The 12,582-nt window shown below is 35.7% G+C and overlaps 2 protein-coding genes across 2 annotated transcripts in view; one reads left to right on the top strand and one right to left on the bottom strand.

Moving 5' to 3' along the window:
- Positions 1–12,582, bottom strand: part of LOC134740887 (integrin beta pat-3-like) — a 394,139-nt gene that overhangs the window by 322,574 nt on the left and 58,983 nt on the right. The gene's annotated exons all lie outside the window — the stretch shown is intronic.
- The window catches only part of LOC134740513 (neuroligin-1-like), a 314,697-nt gene that overhangs the window by 290,355 nt on the left and 11,760 nt on the right, over positions 1–12,582 (top strand). Inside the window, exon 13 of the mRNA XM_063673019.1 lies at positions 1,116–1,243. Within this exon, the coding sequence (XP_063529089.1) occupies positions 1,116–1,243 (128 nt within the window). The remainder of the gene's footprint in view (positions 1–1,115; positions 1,244–12,582) is intronic.

Raw genomic sequence — 12,582 nt, 5'->3', positions numbered from 1 at the left:
GTAAAAAAAAAATTGTAAGCTTTTTTTCTATGTTTTTTTATATATACTTAATTCATTGTGCATTTTATATTTCATTATTGTTTTTATTTTTTCTCTTTTGTTTTTTAGTATGTATAGATTTTTTTTGTTTGTGGTAGTTACTTACTTTTTTGTCTGTGTTTTTTGTTTGTGTCGTTGGCGTATGTGTCGCCACCAACTCATAGTTTTAAGTCAGGTCCCCACTGAAAACCAGCGCCGCGGATTACCGCGGCATTATGCTGAGTGGGGTCCTATTTTAGCGTCCAATGTTTTTTGTCTGTATGTTTCCTTTTTTTCATATATGTATTCTGTTGTGGCGTTAAATAAATGTATTTTCTTTCTTTCTTTCTAAATGTGATTTAATATGTGTTCAAACCGCGAAAGTTTTAAATGTTTGGTTTGTAAGTCGTAATAAATACACTATGAAATAATGAAATTCTTCTCTTCTCATAGTAAACTTATAATGATACTAAGCATTTTTTTTTTTCAATATCTTTTGTACTTAGATTCCATAAAGGTAGAGTTGGGAGCTCTATACAGCCAAGTTTGCGGTTATAATTTTGTGACCGAAATCCTAGTACAAAAATTAAAATCGATGAATAAAAAAAAAATATTGAATGTATTTTACAATCTTTTGACGAGCAATTCTTGTACCTATATACGTATCCCATCCGAGTTATCATGTTATCAACGGTATATTAAACGACTAATTAAAAGTGTTTACCAAATTTACTGATAGATGTCGCTGTTACGTCTATCAAAATTCCTACATCTCGCGAACATTTGTTCATCGTGGTATACGTAAGATTTTAAACCTTAAGGTCCTGGATTTTCCCCAGGCTACCATCCCCCCACACAGTCCTACCGCTCTAATTGTCCTAGGTGCAATAGAGCCCAAGTCAGGTAAAAAAAAAAAGTATTTTGATGTGATTTGTGTGAAGTTAAGTTCAGCCAGTGCAAATGTACGTCAGTTTATTATTAAACTCGGTGTTTGTTTCCTGCTATCCCTTCGAAACCGAAGTGCGAAATTAAACAAAGAACAAGCAAAATAATTTAGTTTATCAATTCCCAATATTAATTTATTTATTTGTCGACAGCTACACAGTGGCGCTCGGTGTAACCGTGGGCGCCGGCTGTTTCCTACTGGCCTTGAACGTGCTGGTGTTCGCGGGGATCTACCTACAGAGAGGCCGACGGAGAGCTACACGGAGGCCAAGGAGAGAAGGTACGTCTTTGTCTTCATTTGATGTCACAGCGCAGTCTGATAGTTTCATTTTGCTTTAAATGTGCCGGTGTCTGCTGGAATCTACCTGCAGAGAGGCCGACGGAGAGCTACACGGAGGCCAAGAGAAGATCGGTTTTTAACTACGTTCGGCAGCGGCTCCTGAAAGTTTAATTTTGCTTTGAACGTGATTTAGAAATCTACTAATAGAGAGGCCGGCGGAGAGCCACAAGGAGGCCGAGGAGAGGTTAGTTTTTTGAACAGTACATAATGTTAATAAGAGTTTTTAATGATTCACGGTTAGTTTCACTAGACTTATATTGATCGGGATATAGACCGTGATTACCTTACGTATTTGCATTTGTGTAACAATACAAAAGGTAATCACGGTCTATATCCCGGTCAATATAAGCATAATGTTAATGTTTAGACGTTACTAGACTAATACACAAGTGTACATTTCGTCTTACATAACATGCAAAAAAATTCACCACAAAATGTCCACTATAAAATACTCTTTCATACAATTTGCTCTCCGTTAACTATGTCAAAGGACTTATTGTATAAAATGGTCTATTATTCAATTCCCTTCTCCTGAAATCTCGAGAAATCGGCCAGGCGGCGCCGAGTAGCCTGCTTAACCACTTAGCCTTCTTTTCGTATGAAATATTCGTTCATTTGTGGTGTTTTCTATAAAAAGGGACCTTATTGTCGATGGCGCTTACGCCATTATTAACGATGCTCGGATATAAATACAATGCCGCGCGACGCTGTGCGGCGTAAGCGCCATCGACAATAAGGTCCCATTTCATAGAAAAAGCCCCATTTAGCTATGAAATTGGCTTGAATATTTGAATCTCATGTTTAATGTGTGATTTAAGACTTCTTACATAGTTTTTATAGACAAAGGTCAAGTATGATTTCGTATTACAACTTTATAATCAAACGTATTACCGCAGCAAAACAAAGCAAAAATAAACTACAGAAATACATATAAAACTTATATAGAAGTTCCCAACCAAACTACATATGTACCTATAGTAAGAAAACAAATAGAAAATCTATTTTTATTTTATTAAATAATCCATTCAGCGATAATCACAACATCGATATTTCAACTCTATTAAGCATAAGCTATATGAGACGTTTTCAACCAAAAGGTACCACATTGTCGGTTGTCGATAAGGTTGATTTGTAATTGAAGCTATATGGAAATAGCGCCTTACTGACAAGCGACAATAAGTACCCCTTTTGGTTGAAAATGGCGCATATGACGAGAAACCCGTGTGAACGGCTACGCCGTAGCGTATAACTAGTACGACATAAAATAGTAGAAATTAAATAAAATGAAACTAAAAAAATTCCATACTAAATTGTTGCCATGTTTATTTTTTAAGCATTTTACGTCATAAGGTTACGTAGAAAGTGGCGCCCTCATTCAAATTCTACTATTTTATGCCGCACTGTAGCAGAAGATGAGTTAAACACAAGTAATCATTGTATGAATATGTATGTATGTAAACACTTCATTCTACACAAGAGTGGTGGAAAACACATAATATCAAAATATATGAAATGTACAATAGCAAACTTATCCAAAAGAGAGACCCCTTTTGGATAAGTTTGCTATTGTACATTTCATATATTTTGATATTATGTGTTATAATATCAAAATATATGAAATGTACAATAGCAAACTTATCCAAAAGAGAGACCCCTTTTGGATAAGTTTGCTATTGTACATTTCATATATTTTGATATTATGTGTTTTCCACCACTCTTGTGTAGAATGAAGTGTTTACATACATACATATTCATACAATGATTACTTGTGTTAGTACTAGTTGTGTACTAGTTAACCTTTAAGCTATTGAGAGAAAAATAAAAACAAACGAACACTATGTACAGATAGTAAATGATAGTTGAATTATCACAAAATCAATTAGCCTCATGCATGAAGTTTATATTTGAACGAAATATGTTTTATTTGGATGTTTGTTACCGTTATATCATGTTACAAATGCATTTCCGTTTTTAAATTATCATTTAATTACTTAAAATTATAAATAAAAAGTACAAAAATTTGCCCGCGAAAAGCTAGTGAGCGAAACGCTCGAAACGCCACGTGACGTCACGCGTTCGACAGATTAGTGTCATTAGTAGCAAACGTCAGTTGGGCCGCCCAACGTGTGACGTCATCACGCTCTGTCGAATTCGCGCCAAAAATTATGAGCGTTTCAACCGCTCAAAAATTTTCAACATTTTAAATATTTTTTAATAAAATAATGTTAAGGTTTACAAAAGTATTTTTATCATTTCCGGTGTTCCAACGATATAAATTATGAATCCAAAAATAAAAATAAATTCATGCATGGAGCTAATTATCAGAATCTTGTATTTGTTAATTAATTATGCATAATGTTTACCGTGTAAGCGATTTGGTATATTACTGTAAGCTTATATGAGATAATAAATAAATGAATGAATGATGATGATAAAAGTAAATATTATAACGTAATATAAAAAAAACGTTACATTATACACACTTTATCGCATACATTACATTTACAACAAATGTCACACCTAAATTCATATCAACGAAAACCGACAACAATTTTGAACCTTATTTAACCCAGAATAAGGTCTAAAAGCTTGCAATTTTTCTACTCAGACTTGCCATTACCCCGTAAAAGGACTATAATATAAAAAGTTTATGTGCAAATAACAGCACGGAGATAACGGTAGCTCTTTCATCGCTCGACGTGCGTAAGCGAGCGTTCGCGTCGAGCAAGGGCCTGACACTCTTTGATAGAGAAAGATAGTCTTATTGCGATTCCTATAAGAGGAAAGAGATAATAGTGCCATGCTTTGTCCTTATCACTGACCGGGTGGCATCATAGGTAGGAGACGATGGCGAAATACCGAAATTTGTAAGAGTGAAAGAGAAAAAATCCTATGCTGCCCAAATTTTATATGAATATTCTTTCTCTTACCCCCGGTCGCTCGGTGGCGCGTCTATAACTAGATATACTATGTCTATGGCGTCAAGAGAACCAGCACCGGTATCATGGTCGCGTTTTTGTCACTTGTCATATCATGCGTCACTTTCGCACTTACGTATTTGTTAGAGCGTGACAGGCAAGGTGACAAATGACAGACAGCCGCTCATCTTAGCCCCGCAGGGTGCTTAACCAAGGTGACAATCGCGCTACGATAACGAAACGCTTTGTGTCTCTCTATCACTCTTCCATATGACAGTTGCGTTTCGATCGCTACGGATGCTAAACGATTGGCATGTTGGCTACGCACCCAGCCGTATTTTTCAAAACCAATTACAACCATATACGAAATAAAAAGTTATCGAGCGAACCATTCCTCAACCCACCAACGGAGCGGCAGCTGACGTTCACGATGGTTCATCATACATAGCCGTTAACCGCCATACGAGTTTTCGCCCGGAAGGCGATGCGGTCTATTAAGGGCTTATTGCGTCAATATTTTTATGAAATAATTTAATTTATTTCCTAAAAATATTGTCAAGGATGTGTCAAAACCTGAACAAATTGATATAATGTGAATCGGCCTTCTGTAGTGTAGCGTGTGTAAATATATACATACAATAATGGTTTGTAAGTAGGCCTCTGCCCGGCAGTTGCGTACTTATACGAAACGGAGGGGCGTGCCATGAGTTATGGTGCCACCATTGCTCCCCCACTCTATAATGGATGATGGGGATTCTTTCTGTCATAATTTACAGAAGACGTAATGTTTGTCTTTCATTTCGTGATCAAATTTAAAGCCCCGTTGATCCGGAATTCAGGCGGAAATTTTAGAAATATCGGTTTTATTTTATCTTTTGTAGCTAAATTATTTAATTAAATACTTTGTACTACTTTTATCTGATGTAGCCTTGATTCCTTTAATTTTCGTACAATAAAGTGTTTACATACTTACTATGTATATGTATGTAAAATATAATAAAGTCAAGGATAAAATAATCTCTGTACGGCTACCATCAGTTTGGGACTGATATAAACGCCATCGAGAACGTAATTTACTATCTATCATAGAGTAACTTATACTAGAGCGGTACTGTCATAGTAAATTTTGTAACCCCAGTAAATTCACTGCCATCTGTCGACACACTTTAAAACTAAAAATAAATATTTATAAAAATACGATAAAATGTATTAAAATATGGATAAATGATTTTTTTATTTGCATTAATTATTTTTATATGATTTTGACCCATGTTCTTTCACTGGTATGCGTTAAAATTATAAATAACAAACGAAACAGTCAACGCCCTCTATACGAGTGTAGGCCAAAACTAGTGGCGCCATCTGATCGAGAATCAAAATTTCGTGATTTTCGAGGCACGTTTTTTCCTTAGACTGTATCCATCTATTACGGAGTTATATCTATCTTTGCTTTCTATGCATCCCGCTCGTACTCGCATATTATTGCCAAACTGATGGTAGCCGTACTGATTAACAAACAACCGAACCGATGACCTTATTAATTAATTATCGTGAGGAATATTTCGATGTATTAATAAATTAAAAGATGAATTTATATTATACGTAATTCGTTACTGAAAAATAATTGAAATGGGAAACACAAATGTCACAGCTTTATCTAAACATTGAAAAAGCTTTTACAGTAAATATGGTGCTACTTTATCGCCCTAGTGTGGTAATTAGCACAATACGTGCCATTTCAAAATTTAATGCAAAAAAGGGTTTAATTCTTCTTTGTCGTTTTACTCTTTGCAAAGTGTCGTAGTCAACTTTACTGCTAATTACTGAGCATATTATATATATACTAGCTTTTGCGCGCGATTTCGTCTGCGTGGACTTAGTAACAGCAGCTAAAGTAAGTATAGCGCCTGGAAAAATTCTTATAGCAATCATTTGATTTGAGCATATTATGCGCACAAATTAGCAGGCACTTCATTAATTATCTCAATTCCACCCGCTTTTCACTTTCTTAAGGGATGATTTTCGGGATAAAAACTATCCTATGTCCTTCTCAGTGACTCAACCTATCTCTATGCCAAATTTCATATAAATCGATTCAGCGGTTTAAGCGTTAAGAGGGAACAGACAGACAGAAAGACAGACAGACAGACAGACTTTCGCATTTATAATATTAGTATGGATATAGCGCCTAAAGTAATTTCAAAATTAGTAATCTAACTTTTTTTGCGTTCCTCTAAATTTGTCCATGAGTGTAATTACTTTTAAATTTACTTCACTATGGACAGTATGACTGATAAAAATTGCCGATAGCAATCACAAACACAAAACAGCTTTTCACCAAAACGAGTAAAAAATTCAAAGCGGTCGCTCTGAAAGACCCAACGTGCTCTTTTGTGCGCAAATCGTTTAAAATGAAAAATTACTTAGTTAATATTTCACCAGTTAGCGTTTTATGAAGAAAAATCCGTTCAGAAATTTCTTTTTCCATATCATCGTGAGTCGTAACTTTCGGAGCATGACTAAGATGGTATTTATAGGCCAAATGGCCTTCAGTAAGTTTTGCTGCTAAGGGTTTTTAGTTTAACTAAAGGACCCTGGTTATTACGGCTGGAAAAGGCTGGTTTTGTAAGCGTTTATACGATTTGTGCTAGGTAAATGTACATTTTCACCTCAGCAGCTCGAACAAGCCTACTTTCGTTACTCCCTGGAGTGAGGAAAGTGCGACTTAGTAAAGGCCATGAACTTCATACTTTTATTACATTTTTTTATGGTATGGTACGGTACGGTACGGTACGGTCCGGTCCGGTACGGTCCCGGCTCGTCTCGTCTCGTGTCGTATCGTATCGTATCTTATCGTATCGTACATATTATAATACTTTTTTTTCTGTTTATTCTGTGTAATTCGAAATACATTTTAACCTTTAATATGTTCTCACTACTAAAGTGAAAAATTATGTGTGCAACACGAGAGCAAAGTTATTTTACATCTCGTGTTTTTAAGTCCCTCGCTACGCTCTAGATTCTAACTTAGAATCACTCGCTTCGCTCGTGATTCAATTATAGAATCTTTCGCTTTCTCGGGACTCGAAATAAACACTCGCAAGAAAAACCAACTTTCCTCTCTTGTTGCACAAATAACTATTGAATTTGACATTGTTTAGTACCACCGAATGTTTAACAAAATTAGTTCTAAAAATTAAAATTACAAAATAAATAGCGAAAGGAATTCTAAAACCTATATTTTTTTCTTTTTTAAATCTATGTACTTAATGTAAACCCACGTCAGGACCCTTGTTATTACGGCTGGAAAAGGCTGGTTTTGTGAGCGTTTATACGATTTGTGCTGGGTAAATGTATATTTGAATTTGACATTGTTTAGTACCACCGAATGTTTAACAAAATTTGTTCTGAAAATAAAAATTACAAAATAAATAGCGAAAGGAATTATCAAACCTATAATTTTTCTGTTTTAAATCTATGTACTTATGTAAACCCACGTCAGGACCCTTGTTATTACGGCTGGAAAAGGCTGGTTTTGTGAGCGTTTATACGATTTGCGCTGGGTAATGTACATTTGAATTTGACATTTAGTGTTACCACCGAATGTTTAACAAAATTTGTGTTGAAAAAAAAATTACTAAATAAATAGCGATAGGAAATATCAAACCTATATTTTTTTCTGCTTTAAATCTATGTACATGTCGTCGCTATACTTACTCAACCTCATATCTGCAATAATCATTTGATGGAAATGTCGCTTTTCTTTCATTCGGAATACGGGTGTTTTTGTCATCAAATGAATGTTGTAGATACGAGGTTGAGTAAGTATAGCGGCGATATGTAAACGCACGCCTGTTATTTGATTAAGACAACATCTATTTAATTATACGGATGGGTCTACCGCGATTTAATTTCATTGTTTTTAACTTAAATTCCGACGTTTCAGCTGAGTTTCACTAGCTGTGGTCACGGAAATCTGGTGCATCAACTGAAACGTCGGAATTTAAGGTAAAAACAATGAAGATAAATCGCCATAGACCCGTTCGTATTTAAATATGTGTTCAAAACGCGAGAGTTTAAATTGTTACAAGACAACATCAACAAGCTTTCCATTATTTTAAGCAAAAAACTCAACATTTCGCTAAATTTCACTTTTCAGTTTAAATCATAAGCTGTTAATTTATAATTATTCTGTAAGTATGTGGTGTTCAAGAATCGTGTGTGTTTTAAACCTCGGTTATGATGTAAGTATAGAGCAGAAAAATCGTTCCCAAAAAAAAACCAAGAAGATGGCTAGAAATTCGGTCAGAAATCTTATTGTGCACAGACAAAAGGTTAAGTTTTTTTTTTTTTTTTTTTTTTTTTTTTTTTTTTTTTTTTTTTTTTTTTTTTTTTTAAGTCAGAAATCTTATTGTGCACAGACAAAAGGTTAAGCCAGTTTGTGTTAATAGTACGATAAACATAAATCTAATAAGATTATCTGTATGTTGGCAATAAATGCAGTTGGCAAACACCAAGGAACATCGCTCTCAACGAAATTAAGATGGCGGCCATTTATCACCCGTCTCCGTTGCCGTCACATTTCGTAGTGCTGTCATATTTTGTACCCTGGTTTATATTTACTTTAGTTTAATATATTGTTTAATGTAAACTGTCGGGTTTTCATTTACATTTGATAAAGGAATTCATTTATTTAACTACGTTTATCTTAAGGGGCCCACTGACTATCAGTCCGCCGGACGATATCGGCCTGTCAGTTGTTCGGAACTGTCAAATTTTTGTTCTAACTGACAGGCCGATATCGTCCGGCGGACTGATAGTCAGTGGGCCCCTTTATACCTTTAAACGAGCCATTCTTGTATATATATATATGTATCTATCTATATATACTTCGAGGATCTCGGAAACGGCTCTAACGATTTCGTAGAAGTTTGCTATATATGGGGGTTTTAGGCGGAAAAAAACGATCTAGCTAGGACCCGGGTATGTCCTTAAACTACGTCCAAAAGAGAGGTATGGGCACTGTGAATGACATCTCGCTTTGTGTGGTAGGGCACAGGACAGCGGATGTCATTCCAGATCTAGAGCAGAGCCCAACTGGGGAGGTACCTCCACCTTACAGAAAACCGCAGCCAAATAACACTAGACCCTACTAATAGTGTTGTGTTCCTGCCGGTGAGTAAGGTTGCCAGAGCTCGAGGGAGAGGAGTGTTAGGGTCGGCAACGCGCATGTAACTCCTCCGGAGTTGCAGGCGTACATAGGCTACGGAGACAGCTTAACATCAGGCGGGCCGTATGCTTGTTTGCCACCGACGTAGAATTAAAAAAAAGCTAGGTCTTATCTCTGGGAAAACATGTATTTTTGAGTTTCTATATGTTTTCCGAGCGAAGCTCGGTCTCCCAGATCTTCTTCTTCTTCCTGCCCTTATCCCACGTTATGTGGGGTCGGCACAACATGTTTTTCTCTTCCATTCTCCTCTATCTTTCGTCACCTCAGCACTCACTCCTTTCTTTCTCATATCCTCTTTCACACAATCCATCCATCGCTTTTTGGGTCGCTCGGTCTCCCAGATATTGGATTTAAATAGCAGTGGTCGTAGGTACGAGTATAATTAGTTCAAATATCAATGGAATACAATTTTTAAGGGATTTTTATTTTCGTGAATGGTATCAAAATATTCACGACGGTTTACAATTATTTTACGTGTATCTTCAGAACTACGAGTGCATACATGATTTTTTTGGTAAATATATCAAAATAAAAATTTTCGGTTTTAAACTCGAATATCTTTTTTTTGTACCACGTCGGTGGCAAACATGCATACGGTACGCCTGATGGTATGCAGTTACCGTAGTTTATGGACGCCTGCTGTACTCCAGTACGGCTACCATGAGTTCCGTAAATGACAGTCGAAAGTGAGAAAGTTAAGGAAAATGTATGGAGTAATTGTACAGTGCCTCTACCGGTCACGTAAAAAACTAAAAAAATCAACTGGCACCATGAGTCACAAACGTTTTAACGTGAGTTTTCGATACATGCCTAACTTCACACCTAAAACGTTCTCTTTCTAACTATATAAAGAAAACTGAGCCAGAATTATTCTAGGTAAATACTTTACGCCGTTTACGCGAATAAACGTGACAGATGTCATCGAAAAATACGTGCGTTTTCGATGTGACATTTCTTTTAACTTGGAAACAACAATATTTGAACGAAATATTTTTATTCGGATGTTTATTACCGTTATATCATGTTACAAATGCATTTCCGATTAAATTATCATTTATATGCTTAGTTAATCATTGTAGTTTTATCACAACTTACCTAAAACACACGAAAAAACAGAAGTATTTGAACGTACGCTAAGAGTGTCAAACAGTCAAACAAGAGGCAAGTGCCCGTTTAGAAAATAATATTAAAATAAATAACTACACTGTGTAAAGTTCGGTCGAATTAAACGCCTTATAGTAAAACTTTTGTTCCTCCAAGAAAACAACCCCACAAATATAATGATGGAGTGTTATTGTAAGGCCTAATCCTATCAGACAACCTGCCATGTCTGTCCATCGATGTCTTTATGATGTCTCGATACCTTTTCAAAATGCAAGGTAAATATACCATATGATTAGTGACTAATGTATAAAGTATGAATGTGTATAATGCTTAACGTAGGTAGCAGTAAACTTACACCTAAATACTCGTAACCTATAAACTTATTCTTTTTCAGGAGTATAACAACAATGATAGTAGCTGATGAAACTTGGAAACTTAACTAACAGCTATGGAACTGTATGATCACAGCCACATCATCTGATGTGGCCGAATGTGCAGTATTCTGGATGTGACTTGGCCAGTAAACATCATTACACATTCAGAAATTATAAAAACAGGAAGATATCTGAAGAATATAGTGTTATACAGTGCTTTTTAAAAACTAAATAAAAACAAAATATGTTGGTAGTGAAAGTTAGATGTATAGTTGATAAATCACCTAAACCTGAGTAATCTTTAGGTACTTTAACCGCTTCGAACTACATATCAATGCAATTTGTAAATAAAACAGGCCACAGGCAACTCTGGAAATTCTGAAAATGTTATATAGTCATAGAGGTAGATTATGTACCTTCTGGAACGCAACAATATTTCCAAGGTTGTAATAAATAATAATAAAATGAAGTGGTATTTTTTGTTTAATAGGTTTGTAGCATATTTGGTAAGTATGTACAACTAACAGTAATAATTACATCTCATACTAACTTCATATATAAGTATATAAATAAGACTATATGAGATTTAATTGGTGACCGAAGAGCTGGCGGCTTTCTCGCACAACGTATCAGCATTGCGATACAGCGGGGAAATGCCGCCAGCATCCTTGGTACAATGCCTCAAGGGCCTATTTTAGATTTAAGCTAGTTATTAATTTCGTTTACGTAGTACCACTGTATATATCTTGTATGTAAATAAATATGAGATTTGATAATTTAGATTATCATAGTAATACCATTTTTGTTTGCTTTAACGTTGATCTAATCTACTTGTCATTAGACCCAGTTCACACATACAGTTTCTGATACAGAAAATCATGTGTAATCAAAACAACACTATGGTTTAGCAAGAGGTGCATAGGCATATATATATATATATATATATATATGTATAACATTTAAAACTCGCGTTTTGAACACATATTAGATTAGGCCCCATACGCACGAGAGCTTAAAAAGCGTTGCGTTAAAACCCGACGTTGGAGCTTTTTTACCGTTTGTGATATTTGTGTTCATATGAACGCTTACTCCCTGCAGTCCCTGCCTTGTGGAAGTGTAGTAATAAAAACACGCTTCATTTTTTAAGTAGTTTATTTGCGTATTCCGGTAAAAATGGTCGGGACTCGACTTCTTGAATTAATAATTCGGGATCGAGCTCCCACATAGTTATTTGTTACGAATGGTACGATATGCGTTATGTATTCAAACGCGTCTCGGCAGAGCCATGACGATTGACACCAAAGTTTGACACTCGACAGCCATCTGACAGCAGCGCCGGCACTTTTATAACGCTTGTGAGAACAGATACACGGAGTTCCGTATGGTCAATTCAATTTACGGCCAACGCTCAACGCCGAAAATCGAACAGTGCTCGATAAAAACCGGCCAAGTGCGAGTCGGACTCGCGCACCGAGGGTTCCGTACATTACACAATTTAAACAATGTATTTTTTATGTGAAATGTGAGTGAAAGGTAAATTGCGGTTTACGATTTGTGACGTATTTAAAAAAAAACTACTTACTAGATCTCGTTCAAACCAATTTTTGGTCGAAGTTTGCATGGTAATGTACATCATATATTTTTTTTAGTTTT

Source organism: Cydia strobilella, chromosome 4 (assembly GCF_947568885.1).
Source record: "Cydia strobilella chromosome 4, ilCydStro3.1, whole genome shotgun sequence".
Taxonomy (NCBI): domain Eukaryota; kingdom Metazoa; phylum Arthropoda; class Insecta; order Lepidoptera; family Tortricidae; genus Cydia; species Cydia strobilella.
This window is presented reverse-complemented; position numbering and strand designations above follow the sequence as displayed.